A 14,116-nucleotide genomic window follows, 5' to 3' on the forward strand; every position below is an offset into this window, starting at 1 on the left:
AATATAGTCCTTTACAGGTCTTAAAATTTTCTGTTTGCATTGATAATTTTCTTCTTGTCATTGTGAAATTTAAATATTTGTACTTTTATTTTTCTGATAAGCTATCTTGTGGTTTATCTTGCTGATTGTTTTCTGCAGAGAACTAGCTTTGGATTTTTTAGTGCTACCTTTTTTCTAGTTATTGGTATTTGCTTTTATCTTTAGTAATTCTTTTTCTAGCTTTTTAAATTGTATGTCTAAGTTATTTACTTCTGTTAGGTTTTTATCTATATTTATATATTTAAACTACATGTACCTGATGCTGTGATTTCCTGTGACAGTTGTTTTTCTGGGGTCGCATGAATTCTGATGTATGTTTCCCGTCTTCTCAGAGGTGTGCTTCTCATATTCGGTATTTGTGTCTGATTTTGCTTGGTGAGCCCATCCCTAGCTCTTTTCCTTCTGAAAGCCGAGCCGGGCCCCCTGCACTTCCTGCTCCGTCTGGCTTCAGTTCCCAGTGTTCCAGACGTCATCGGATCTGTACCCTTGTGCCCGTGAATAGTCTCTCATACATACGTGTGAAGAGCCTGTCATCTTGCGTTTTGCTCGCCTTCACTGCTTCAGTACTTAGGACATCGTTTCCCCTTATTTTCACCTTGATAGTGAAAATCTTTGTATTGTACTTCCTTCCTTCCGTTTGGTTCCTGACTGTCGGCTCCATACAGTAAATAATGCGGTTTGCTGCTGATCTCACGCCCCATCCCTGCACCACACTGTTAGTGGTTGTTCTCTGTGGACATTGTCACATGACATGACACGCCGTGCTGCGCCGCATAGTCCTACAAATAAATACATGTTATTTGCTGGATAGCCATTTGTCTCTACCTGTCTCGTCCCATTTGTCTCCAGCATTCTGCTCCAGCGTGGATTCTATAATGGATTCCTCACTAAGCTCCTGGTCTCGCCGCTTCCTGTGTTGGTGCACGTTCATAAATTTTGTCATGGGCTTTACCCTATATGTCCATTTACCTAGATGATATATCTGCGGCTCACTTGAATTTCTTGACTTTTTCTCCTGAGCCTGTTCCTGGCCTGTGATCCCTGGTACACCACTGCTGTGGGGTCTGCTTCTTCATTACAGGTCAGGGCCTGCGTCGTGACGTGAGGTGGGGGGACTTGATAGGGTGGGTGGCTGTGTGAGGATCACGGCTGGTGCTGGGAGTCTGTCGGCGGTGGTCTGCTCTGTGTGTGCAGGGCATCAGTGAGGGCCAGAGTGCACTGGCCTGCCCTGCGTTTACGCTTCCTGTTCACAGATGTCGCAGCCGCTGGAGTTGGAGTACCCACCAGCCCATCTCTGGGAAAACTCCATCCGGAACCTCTGCAAGTCCACATTTTCCTTCACTAAACCACGTGATGTGTGGGGCCCAGTGCGTCTCCTTGCTGGGTGAACCGTGGGGCTGCATGGCAACCACCCGCCGGACGCCCCCTTCCCATAACACGTCTGCGTCAAAGTCCTTCAGTGTGTTGTGGGAAATACTCAGGAATAAAGTGTTAGTCCTAACAACAAGCTTTTAATCTTTTCTTAAAAACTTAAATAAATTGGACTTTTCCTTTTAATATCTTTTTGTAAGAAAGACTAATTGCTGATGCAAGAGTGACCTTAAATAGGAAAATGGGTAAATGTGGACATTTGTCCAGCAGGAGAAGATAATATATAACCCTTGATCTTTTTTTGGAAAATGTGTGGATAAAAATCCCAAGTTTAACAGGCAGCCATTGATGAATTGATGTAAAACTGAAAACCGTCATCAGGAACTGTTAGAGCAGAGACTGTGGCACTGTTGGGGAGAGGAGCTAAATGCCGTCTGTCTGCTGCTTCGACGAGGACACACAGCTCAGGGACTCTGACAGAGATGCCAGAGGACGTCAGCCAGGAATCATTTGTCAGCAATTATGTTTGAGGGCTTCATTGTGCTTTGTTTCGTTTGGGATAAAAGTGACCACATTTTGTATCTGATGTTTGCTTTGGTTTATGTTTCCAGTGAGGCATCACGTCTGCTGAGTTATCTCTCCCAACATCTTGTGTATTTGATAGTAGAGTTGGTAGTGCTTTTAAGATCAATAATTGACCTCAAGTAATTTTAAAGCGTCGGCCATTTTGTTAGTTTTCTGCCGTTGCCATAACCATAACATCAGTGGTATAAGAGCCAGAAGCCCAAAATGCAGGTGCAGACAGGCTCTGAGGGGGATCCCCAGCTTGCAGTGTTTGCCGCAGTCCTGGCGTCCTTTGGCTGGTGGCCACCTCACTCCAGTCTCTGCCTCCACCGTCACACGGCCTTCTCCCTGCCGGTCTCCTTGTGGCTTTCCCTCTGCCCTTGGAGTTAGGGCCCACATGGTTAATCCAGGATGATTTTATCTCAAGGTCCTTCCCTTAATTCCATCGCCAAAGGTCCTGTTTCCAGATCAGTTTGTGTTCAGGATTGGTTCTGGTCCAAGACCCTGAATTCACCACCTCCAGGGACACCCCAAATCCAGCGCTGTTAACCAAGCAATTCCTCCTGAAGAAGAACTGAGGGCTGACTGAGCAACTTCTGTACAACAGAGCTAGAGACCATGCAGAGAGTGTACAGAGGAGGACATGATGGTGGAGGGACCCCCCACCCCTGGTGCTGTGAACTGCTACCTTGAGCACATGCATCTGCCCCAGGGCACAGAAAAAAGCCACAGTTGAAAAGGTCAACTAGCTTATAAAAGAGACACCCTTAAAATTGTACCAGACTGTGGAGAGCTTCTGGAACTCTCTGGGGCTAGGGCTGGTGAGCGTCATGGCTTACGTTCCCCTGCCCCTTGATAGTGTGGATGGGAGCAGGGTCCAGGTGTTCTGACCGGCCTGCCGCCTCTCCTAGCCCAGGTCCCTGAGCCCACACCAGCCCCAGCCACTCCACAGAGAGGTGGCCCCTGCACCGTGCACACTGGGGCACCCCTGCACGGTGCTTACTGCATCCTGGAACACTGCAGACCCTCACCACCTTGGCTTCCTATGCCTTGCTCGGCTGCTCCAGGGCCTCCCAGCCACCCCACCAGGGCGCCCCCTGTGCTGAGCACCTGGGACATCCCGGCTTGCACCCACTCCACCGTCCGCTGTCTTGTCGGGATGCCCCCTGCATGGACAGTCCAGGGACCCCCCAGCCCGTGCCCACTTCAGCTATATAGCAGTCCCGCCAGGGCACTCTGTGCACAGCCCCGCCTCAGCTGTCCCGCCGGGCGCCCCCTGCACCAGAGCCCAGAGCCTGCATCCTCCTGTGCTCGCTTCCCTACACATACTGTCCTTCCAGGGTGCCCACACGGGGGAGGTCCTGGGACCCCTGCGTTTGTAGCCGCTTTAGCTCCAGCTGTCCTGCCAGAGTACCCTCTGCGCGGGGAGCGTCGGGGCTGTCCCTGCCCAGGACCGCTGGAGCTCTGGCCATCCCACAGGGCGGCCCGGCACGGAGAGCCCCACGGCCCCCAGCCTCCGCCAGCCACAACTCCGTCCGCCAGTCACCCGGCATGCATAATACCATTCCCTCAGGCTTAGGATTCAGAAAAACACACAGAAAGTCCAGCAGGATGGGTCGACAGAGGACTGTGCTCCGGAAGAACAAGACACAACGTCGGTGGAAGATCGACCTGACGCAGAGGTGAGCGGTGTGCCCGAGGGAGAGTCTGTCGGTCGTACAGATGCTCACTCGGTTGCAGGGAAGGGTGGGTGAACTCAGACCTTCAGCAGAGACAGGAAATGCAAAACAAAGCCAGTTGGGGCTGAAGAACACAGTGACAGAAATGGAGACCACGCCGAGGGGTCCACAGCAGACGAGAGGATGCAGAAGGACGGGTCAGGGATGAGGGAGGCGGAGGAGTGGAAAGCACCCAGGCTGAGCAGCAAGAAGAGGAAACGACGTCTGAAACGGAGGAGAGGGCGAGGGATGTCTTGGACACGTCCAGCGAACAGACATTCCCTGTGGAGGAAGGGGAAGAGGTAGAGAAGGGGCGCGAGACCTCTTTGAGGACCGACAAGGTGGCACAGGAACCGGGCTGAGCACGTAGACACGTTCTGAAGGGCCACTCGTCGGCCCCGTCCGTGGGACACACGCCTGCTTCCGTACAGTGTGGGGCCCTGACCTCGGCAGTGGGGGTGGGGCGCCACGGCGTCCCGTCCTAAGCAAAATCCCAGGAAGGAGCAGAGATACGCGTTCTCCCGAATGCCGTGAGTGTCTGTGGTACTCAGAAGAAAGTGGGCGCTTCAGAAGAAGTGGGGAGTCGGTGAGACGCAGGTGCAGCTCCAGACCGACGGGCTTCCTGGCCGAGCGCGCGGCGTCACCACGTGGTGGGAGCCACGGTGCGCTCACTGCGGGTGACAGGGACAGCCTCACCCTGCCTGGCGGGAGCTCATCCTGAGATGTTTGCCCCCGGACGATGCCCTGTGGGGCTTACCTCAGAACAGTGAGGCGGCAGCGGGGCCGCGATGTGGGTGGGCAGAGGGATGGCGTGAGGGTTGAGGTAAACAAGGCGCCCCGCACCTGACTCCACTGTCTCCCGGTGCTGGCGGCAGGAAGCTCGCGCGCGCCGTCCTGCGCGGTCACCGCGCCCTCCGCACCGCGCGCCCTGCAGCCCCGACGCTCCGTCCCGGGACCGGCTCCAGGCTTCTTCCCAGCCCCAGCTCCCTCCCCGCTGCTTTCTGACTCCACCCGTTCCCTCAGATTCTCAGAAGCACACAGACTTTGTCCTTTTACGACTGCTTGTTTCACTCATGTCCTCCTGGCTCCCCCAAACTCTAGTGTGTGCCGGGATTCCCTTCTGTTTTGGGCGGGATGGTGCCCCGTTGTGCGTGTGGGCCACCTTCTGTTGTGCTCGTCCAGCCGTGTGCAGACATGCGTGGCCCTCCGCTGCCAGGTGGCAGGGGGCGTGGGTGTCCCGTGCCTTGTGGGGACTCTGCTTTCAGCTCTTTCAGGGACCTGTCCAGAACTGGGACTGCTGGATCAGGTGGTGGTTCTGTGCTTAGTTTCTGGAGCAGTTGCTGCAAATACATGTTTTCTAAAGACGCTGCCCTGCTGCGTTCCCACCAGCACAAGGGCTCCTGTATCCTCGCCAGCACTGGTTATTTTCCGGGCTCTTTATGGTAGGCGTCCTACGAGGTGGGAGCTGCCTGCTCACCGTGGTTTGCATCTGTGTGTCCCTCGTGACCAGTGATGGGGAGCATCTTCTCATGTGCCTGCTGACCACCGGTGCCTCTTGCTCGGGGAAATGTCTGTTCATTCTGCTCATTTTTAATCCAGTTGTTTGGTCTTGTTGTTGAAGTTCTGCTGACTTTTAAATCCAGGTTGGTGATGTTGATCTCACTCGTGAAACCAGATGTAATAAATAAGAGCATTTCCTATGAAACTCGGTTGCTCAGTGGCTTATGTGCACGTGAAATGGAACGATGCTATCAGCATCCAGCACTGTTGAAGTCATGGTTTCAAGTGTTGATTTTAATTTTGGAAGCATTGATTTTTCTTACCCACTTATATATGTGTATGTTTTTACCTGACAGTATAAAAACCACTGAAGATACACTTTGTGAAAATGGCAACTAAGTTTCCGTAGAGTGGGCATTTTCTCTTAATTATCCGCGTGGACCATGTGGGGGGTCATGCCTGGTGTGCCCCGGGGCCTGAGTCCGATGAGCACCTCACTGCCCACATGGCCACGTGGGTGGACTCCACGTTCTGTGCGCTAGCGTGGGGAGCCCCAGGGGCCACGCTCGCACCGTCTGTGATACACCTGCTGGAAGGACACGGCTCCCCCAGCCAGGCCTGCCGCGTGTCCGTGGGATGGAATGGGACTGTTCTGCCGGCCGATGCGGGGGCTCAGAGGGCCTCCCCGAGGCAGGGTCTGGGTCGGGTCAGGGCCCGCCTGCTCTGCCCCCTCGTCCTGCAGGCTGTCGCCTGTGTGGCAGCCGCTGCTGCTCTTCCTCGGTGTGCCCATGACTCTAGGAAAAGCTGAGCTTCCACATTCAGGATCGAGTCAATGACAGCCGACCCGTGTAAGACTGAGTGTGACACCCTGGGACCAGCCGTGTCCATGAGTTCCTTTCTGTGGTGCCCACCACCGGATGGGATGCTCTGCACGTTTCTGTCAACACACTTGTGCCCGTCCTGCTGAGTGACCGCTGTTGTCAGAGCAGTCTGGTCTCCTGATGTGATGAATGGATTCCCCGGCGCGTGGTGGAGCTGTCACTGCTTTCTTGTCGAGCGTGCTGGGAACCAGCAGCGCCAGCCCTTAGCCTCAGTGCCGGGCCCGGACCTCCGCCCGCCGGCTCACCGCCTGTCCACGGAGCCTCCCCTGGATTCCAGACCAAAACCCACCCAGTGCCAGTGTGTTGAAAATAAAAATTGTGTGCACCTTTACTTTGGACGGGGTGGACTGCTGTATGCAGTTATTTTTTTTTTAACTATAAATTACCTTTAAAAGAAAACATGTTCAAGTTGTTGAGTTACTGCCTTAAATTCTGTTTCCTTATTTTAGCCAAAAAAAAAAAAGGAAGAAAAAGAAAAATTGGGAAAGCTTTTAATTAGATGTATTTAAATAGGAAAATGAACATTTTCCTTCACCTGCCTTCAGTTAAGTGCCTTGACAGTTAGCATTGTTTGGTTGATGCTTCATAAGAAAGTGTTCCTATGCAGTGGTGGTTTTGGTTAAGTCTGAGCCTGGAGGGGATGCAGGGAATGTGGAATCAGGAATTGGCACGTCATGAGTCCACGTCAGGCCTCCTGTTCTCCCACAGCCTGCTCTCGAAGTGTTTGTAGTATTGTTTGTAATGTCTGTGTTGTAGTGAAGTCTCTGAAGTCTGCGCTTCCCTTGGTTGCACGTACCAGAACCCCTGGGAGAGTGTGATCGTGTTTTGCCCTACCTGGTCTGACATCCTCAAAAGAACCGGGGCAAATCTCAGATTCCTCACCGCAAACAACAGATGAGACATTAGCTTTGTAACCTCAGACTTGTGATATGCTGCTTTGAAAGTTACTGGTTGCTTTCAGAATTCAACATGATTTTTGTTTTGGTCTCCTGAATTGCAAACCAATATTATCTTTTTTTTTATAAAAGAAAAGCCAAATGAAGATCTCCCTGTGAAAGTATTTAATAAAATGTGTCTTTATTTCAGTATCTTAAATAGTGACGATGAAGAAATATTCAGTAATGAAGAGCAGGAATACACATCCAAAAAGAGGAAAAAGGATCATTTTAGAAATGATACAGATACTCAATGTAAGATCATTTTTATTAACAATTTTATGGTATTTTACTTGTTTAATGTACTGATATACTAAATTGTTTTGACAATGCTATCTTAAGAGATAAAGGACGATACGTGAGTGACAGTTCTCTCTGCCTACTGACTTGGTTATCAGACCGTTTGCAGCTTCACTATTTAGTTAGTAAGATCTGCAAAAACAAACAATAGCAAAGCCCACAAAGCAATCGTGCATCTGGAATGACTGAAAAATGGTCGTGAGTTCAGTTACCAGTTCACTCCCAAGCAAGGAGGCTAGAGGGCACTTGACTGGAATCCTGCCAGAGCTGGACTGGGAATGCAGTCGGGCGGGGTAGGGAGCCTCCTGGCGGTGGCTCACCTGCGCGACAGGCCCCACTCCCCGCTGCGGCACAAGCAGGAGTCCTTGGCAGCGGTCCTAGGGTATTCAGCCTCCTGGAAAAGACAGGGTACTGTGGAGAATAGAGTCGTCATGGTCCTTGAAGCTTTGGGACTGAGTTACATGAAAAAGACTGTAGTAGAAAAAGAAGAATTGTTAGGGTGCCAGAATTAATGACCAATCACATTTTTATAGTCATGTTTTGATATTACTGCAGTTGTTCATAGAGCTAGTTTTCTTCTAAGTTGCAAAGATGTGGTGCTGTCTTAAGTCATTTTTCATGTAAAGATGTTTCAGCACCTCTTAAACTGATGTCGGGGAAACAAAGCCGTTCTGTTGACATTTAACCAAGTGATAGCATCTCTCATCTATATGATAAGTCAGATAATTTTGTTACCATTTACAACTGTTGAAGTTCCGTAAAAATCTTCATTTTAAATGATTTGCCAGATTTTAAAAACAAAGTTAATTTTTATTCTAGGTTTTTATCGTGAGAAATGGATCTATGTCCATAAAGAAAGCACAAGAGAAGTAAGTATTCTGTTATAATTAAGAGTATTCGGTGCTGTTTCTGTTGAATACGTAATGTCATATTAAAAAAATTCTGTCTCTTGCAGTATCAACTCTCTGGCTCACGTTCTAGCAGATGGAAACCTAGGATCTTTGAGGTGGTGATTCGTGTGTGCCTGTGTGCGCGCGCAGGTGCGGTGCGTGGTTGGTGCCCCCACTACCAATCTGAGGGCTGTTCAGAGCAAGGATTTGACATTTTCTCCCTCCGTCTCCCCAGAAGCCTCTGGGATTGTGGGCATGTGTCCTTGCTCTCGTGCGTTAGGGGCGCTGAGAACACGGGTGGCCCCCATTTAGAACTGCTGTGACATGGTGGTGAAGTCCGAACCTGTCCAGAGCAGTGCGAGCCCTCCCGCTCCTGGCTTCTGCCAAGTTGGCTGCAGCTTTTCTCGGAGCCGTTCGCTTCGACTCTGCTTCCTTCTTCTGTGCTCAGTACCCAGGGGTGCTTCCTTCCCTTTGCGGCCTGAGAAACTCTTCCTTTGCCTTGTTTGCCGCAGTCGGGGAGCATAGTCTAGGAAGTGGTTGTTTAGCACAGGTGTAAGTTAGCCCTTCCAGAGGGTTACTGCTCGATGTTCCGGTGTGGCCCCGCTCCCCAGAAGCTTAGGGGCTAGCTTCTGAGCCGGAAGACTGATTTGGCCTAGTTCGTGGTGGTTTGGGCTGCTGTGGGTTTGAGATCCTCCCCGGCTCACACACACGCTGAGCGAGACCCGTCAGAGGAGCGCTTAACGGACTACTCAGTACTTCCCCTGCTCTGTGTTACCACACCCGTTACAGAGCAGAGACCCATTCGGAAGAGCATAAGCAGCAAAGGGAAACTTCTCATGAGTCTGCAGCAGTGTTGTGTGGGCCCTGCGGCAGGGACACAGCCAGACTCGGGAGGGTCTGGGCTCCCTGCACTCAGCTGCATCTCTGGGCTGAGCACCTGATATGGACCAGGTATCGCCACTGCTCGTCCGCGTGGCCCACTGGGGCTGCCCCACAGCCTCTGAGGTTCCACATGTGGTTCCAGGCCCCCCAAACGCAGGCAGGCTCGTGTGGCCCAAACAAGTGTTTTGCGGTCTGTAAATCAGATTTAATTCCCTAAAAAAGAAAAGGCCGCTGTGGCATGGGTGGCTGCCTGGAAAGGGGTCTCTGTCTATACCAGTATTTAGAGTTCCGTTCATGGAGAAGAAAGAAATGTCAGCGGTGATTGCCTTCAGATTATCATCTATAATTAACCTTTGCTTCCTCACAGCTCCCAGGAGAACAGTTTGCATATAGTCGATACTCCTTAATAACATGTATTGTTTTAAAAACGTGTTTTGTTGGTTTGTGCACATATTAAGACTGTTCTTGGGATTTGGGCACAAAACCAAATCAACCTTCACGGGGCATCTTTGGTCTGAGACTCAGGTGTGCACTCCAGCTGTTTTGCCAGCTCCTGTCCCGCCATCCGTTCGAGAGGCGAGGGTAATCTGTGTCACTACATGTTTCTAGGATTATCACCAGCTCGTCTAGCCCCACAACTATGACTTGAAAATCTCTGTATACTCTCAGGATTTCAAATGCAGAAGCTTGAGTTTGAAATGACTCCTGACACCCAGTGTACAACCCTGTGTAAACCAGTGTAGACTGTAGGGCCCATCATGAGGGACACACAGCTGAAATAGATGGCAATGTTTTCAGTACTGAAAACACGTCCCATGTGTTCATCTGTTCCCTGGGCTCTGGCTCCCGTGGGTCAGACGACCAGCTCCTGGGTGTCACTGCCAGGCATCCCCTCGGCTCCCCACCTGGAAACCACACACAGTCACTCCCCCAGCCCTGGGCCTTGGGCCTTGGTCCGGTGCGCAGGGCACCCTCCAGACCCGTGGGGTCTGCACGGGGCTCCCTGCAGAGGAATTGGGTGTTCCTAGCGGGCACATCGTCACAGTAGCCGGGCACATGGTTTGTGCATCTGTAGGTGCTTAGCCCAGAGCACATCGCATTGTGATTTCAGTTTCCCAGCTTGTCCGCACAAGGGAAATCAACGAGACATTTAATAAGTATTTCTTTGTCGTGTCCATAGTGCTGTAAGATGGCAGAGCATAGTGTCTTCACTATACGCGACTTATATTTAGCATTGCTATTTTACTCCATGCTAATCTAAACATGGACTACATCATAAAAACAAATGCCCTTTGCAAAAATTTAAGAAAAAATTTGCACAGACATTAACTGTCACTTTATTTTGACTAATTGACTAATTATGGATTTCAACTGTCTTGTGTCTGTTTTTCCAGAGGCACGGCTATTGTACTTTGGGAGAGGCTTTTAATCGCTTAGACTTCTCAAGTGCAATTCAGGATATTCGAAGGTTCACCTACGTGGTCAAAGTAAGTCTTCTATTTCAAAAACCATTTCGAGGACACTTGATGGGCTGGGTTTTGAAGGTGACGAGTGTACGTATTCAAGACGCTTCTGGCGCTGGTGCTAAGCTGTGTTTGTGATGCAGGCAGAGCACGAGGAGTGAGCTCAGGAGGAGACAGAAATAGTGGGGGTTTCTCCCACGCTGGTGCCCCTCTTCCCACGCGCTTTTTCCCCGGGGCTGCCCCACGTTGCCAGTTTCACCTGGCCGCACGTGCAGGTGCATTGCCGTGGGAGACCCAGGGGGTGAGTACAGGCTCTTCCCGAGACTCTGACCTGATGGTTTCACCTGCATTTTCTACTCCGTGTCCCCCAGAAGGGTGAGCTCTGCTCCACAGACAAGCAGTGAGCTGGTAGGAGAAAGGGGATTGACACAGAGTGGGTCTCCACAGAAGCCTTGATTGTGCCTTGATTGCACTAATGATCTATTTGTAGAAGACATTTTTATCTTGGCTCAAAAAGAATATATATCTTATGTAATGTGTATTATAGGCAAAGTTTCCTTAACGGCTTCTAGGGAATTAAAAGTGTTAGTGGCAGGACAGAAATACTGGGGTTAAATCACTTTACACCTGATGCAATAGTACCTGTTTGGTTTGGCCCCAGTCAGAGCTTGCCAGGGCGCCGTGTGTGACCAGTGTGGGGGGGCCCCTCTGCTGCCCGTGCTTCCCGGGAGTCCCGCTCTCTGGGCCGATGGGGTGTATCCTGATGTGCACCCTGGCCAACGGGGCATGTCCATCACTCAGCTCCTCTCTGGGTGAGGCACTGCGATTGGACTCATCTGGTTCAGAGTGTCGAGAGTTCAGTGGCCAGGAAACTGTGCATGAGCACAGAGGTCTCTGTTCAGTAATTGCTTCTCTGCACACCCTCTTAGAGTTCAGGACGACCTGAGTTGTGTCCTTGCCGCTCTTGAGCACCTTCATGTCGAGGTAGAGGGACTTCATTGCTGGGTCGGAGCTGGGACTCCGCAAGGGCATGAGCACTCTGTGCTCTGACGAAGCGGGTCCGTGGGCCAGAGTCTGTCCTTCCCATCACCCGAACCTCCTCACAATTTGTTCGTTCCATCTGCATGCCACACTCTTACCCGCTGAAGAGGTCTTTCATCTTTTTGAAAATGAAAATACCTTTTTTAGCCTCATCCCAGCAGTAAGGGCTGTGAAACTGTATGTTTCCTCTGCTGGTTGTTTTCTGATACATAAAAAATGCATAAGTATAAAGTTAAAATGTACTGCGTGCCTTGCTGACTGAAATGGTCTTGTGCCCTCCTGGAAGTACCACATGTCTCTGTATCGTCCCGCGGAGATGGTGAGTGAGGAGCCTGGTGACCCGGGGAGGTGCTGAGGCCACGTGCGTGAGGCTTGCCCGGCTCAGTCACTGCTTGGTGGGAATCCTCACCTCTCACCCCCTTCCCCTGCCCCTTGGCACCCCCTTCAAAGGCCATCAGGGCTGCCTTCCAAAAACCCACTTGCTATGTACGCCTTCTGCTAAGAGCAGGGACAGAAACCAGCGATGCATCAGTGCACGTGCCACTGTGGACATGCTGTGGATCTTAGCCCCCTGCCCGCCCTCTGGCACCTTCTCCACCCACGCCGGCTCTCCGGCTCTCCCCCAGTTGCATTCTGTATTTTCATCTCTGGATTTGCTTGGGAACCCCTGGACCCCACTCCGCTCGCTGCCTTCTCCTCCATGGAGATGCGGGGCCTCCTCCGCGTGCTTGGGCGCTTTCCTTGTTGCCCAGCAGGGCATGCGCTCCGGAGAGGGGCACGTGCTACTTGACCTCACTGACAGTAGACAACCTTGTCTGCAGGAGCCTCTGCTTGGGATTTTTGTGCTGCTTTACATGCTTATAGCAACTCTTCCTAGTCAGCAGCTAAGAGGATCCTCGTGGACTTCTTCCCATAATTAATGCTGAGCTGTCTGCACCCATTAATGTTGGAACACATACAAACAAGGCGTGAGGTGGCATTGTGTTTGAATTTCCTTATGTTTCTAAAGGTATTCAGTGATGGTTTCCCTGAGGATTTGTATGAAAGAAATTAAGAATATGTACTTTTCAACATTCTGTATGAGATTCTCTTGTTCCCTTAGAAATTAGCAATTTTAAACTGAGACTAATCAATAATTATTACATGTTTTCTGAATAAAATTTAGTATTAGTTTTACTAATTAGTAAAAATTATTATCAGTTTAGCATCCAATTACAAATGGTGTCAGTTGCTGAGGTAAAGATACGTAGTTTGGAGTGGACGTGTGGCCTTCGTTCTCACTGTGTTAGGTGTGAAATTCTATGTCTTCTACAAACAGAAATCCAGGGCGCCTGGGGGGCTCAGTGTTTGCCTTCGGCTCAGGTCATGATCCCAGGGTCATGGGATGGAGCCCTGCGTCGGGCTCTGGGCTCCGCGGGAGCCTGCTTCTCCCTTTCCCTCTGCCTACTTGTGCTCTCTTTCTCTGTGTCAAATAAATAAAACTTTAAATAAAAATAAAAAAATTAAAACGCAAATCAAAACTAAGTTGTCTCCTGATAAGCCATTCTTGGGATTATCTGTTAATATTTTAATGTTTTTATATCTAGGTTACTTTAATAATTTTTCACAATTTTCGTCGGATTTTGAGGAATGAGTGTTGTTTTTCCAAGCTGTACTCACTCCACTTTTTAAAGGAGAAGAGAAAATTAATTTTAGATGCCGTGTTCTTCAAGCACGTGTAGCTGACTTAGAATCGGGGCTGAGCCGTTGGGTCCCTTCTGCCCCTGGTGCTGGTGGGAACCGTGGGGAGTGACTGTGTGGAGAGGACCTGGGGAGGGCAATGGGGGCCAGTCCCACCCCTCCTGCGCCAGGACAGGCTTCTGAATTCGTGTAAGTGGGCAGGTGCGTGTGCCCACATCAGGCAGCCGGGAGCTAAGTCCGGATACCAGTGCTTGCTCTGGGCCAACATGGACACCTGCACTGGGGAGTCCACCCATGCTCAGGCCACCTGCAACCGGCGGGCCATGTCATTGTCCTTCTTCACTAGTGCCCACGTTGCTTTTCATAAACGTGCTGCCATATATCAGCTTCAGGCTAACTGGTCATCATGGTGTCACACTGCTCTTAACACCTATCTCTAATTCAAAACCAGCTTCTTCCTGTTTTAATAGTTTGCGAAAATTGTCCTGGCCGGTTTACCAAAAGCCTTAGCATAATGTATTGAGCTATTAAATTTACTTCCAGAAAATCAATGCAAACTGAAATATTTCACTCAGTAGTAGTTTTTCTCTTATCAACTGTTTGCAGTTATTTCATAATATACCTTGAGAAATTTCCTTATTGATAAAGGAAAAAACGACAAGTCAAGTTACAGCTTAGATTTGACCCTTGGTGAGTGAACAGTTCTTTTTTTTTAAGATTTTATCCATTCATTTGGCAGGAGTGGGAGCAGGAGAGGGAGAAGCAGACTCCCCCCTGAACGGGGAGCCTGACACAGGGCTCGATCCCAGGATGCTGGGATCACAACCCAAGCTGAAGACAGACGCCCATCCA

At 50.4% G+C, this 14,116-nt stretch overlaps 1 protein-coding gene across 8 annotated transcripts in view; it reads left to right on the forward strand.

The window, feature by feature from the left end:
* FBXO25 (F-box protein 25) overlaps positions 1–14,116 on the forward strand; it is a 57,844-nt gene that overhangs the window by 26,716 nt on the left and 17,012 nt on the right. For all 8 annotated transcript variants that reach the window (XM_028099754.2, XM_028099757.2, XM_028099752.2 and 5 more), the window contains exons 3-5: positions 7,160–7,263; positions 8,128–8,177; positions 10,475–10,567. In XM_028099754.2, coding sequence (XP_027955555.1) covers positions 7,160–7,263; positions 8,128–8,177; positions 10,475–10,567 — 247 coding nt within the window. The remainder of the gene's footprint in view (positions 1–7,159; positions 7,264–8,127; positions 8,178–10,474; positions 10,568–14,116) is intronic.

The sequence above is a fragment of the Eumetopias jubatus genome, unplaced genomic scaffold (assembly GCF_037043125.1).
Source record: "Eumetopias jubatus isolate StellerSeaLion01/CBP00866 unplaced genomic scaffold, mEumJub1_p1.0 scaffold_2, whole genome shotgun sequence".
NCBI lineage: Eukaryota > Metazoa > Chordata > Mammalia > Carnivora > Otariidae > Eumetopias > Eumetopias jubatus.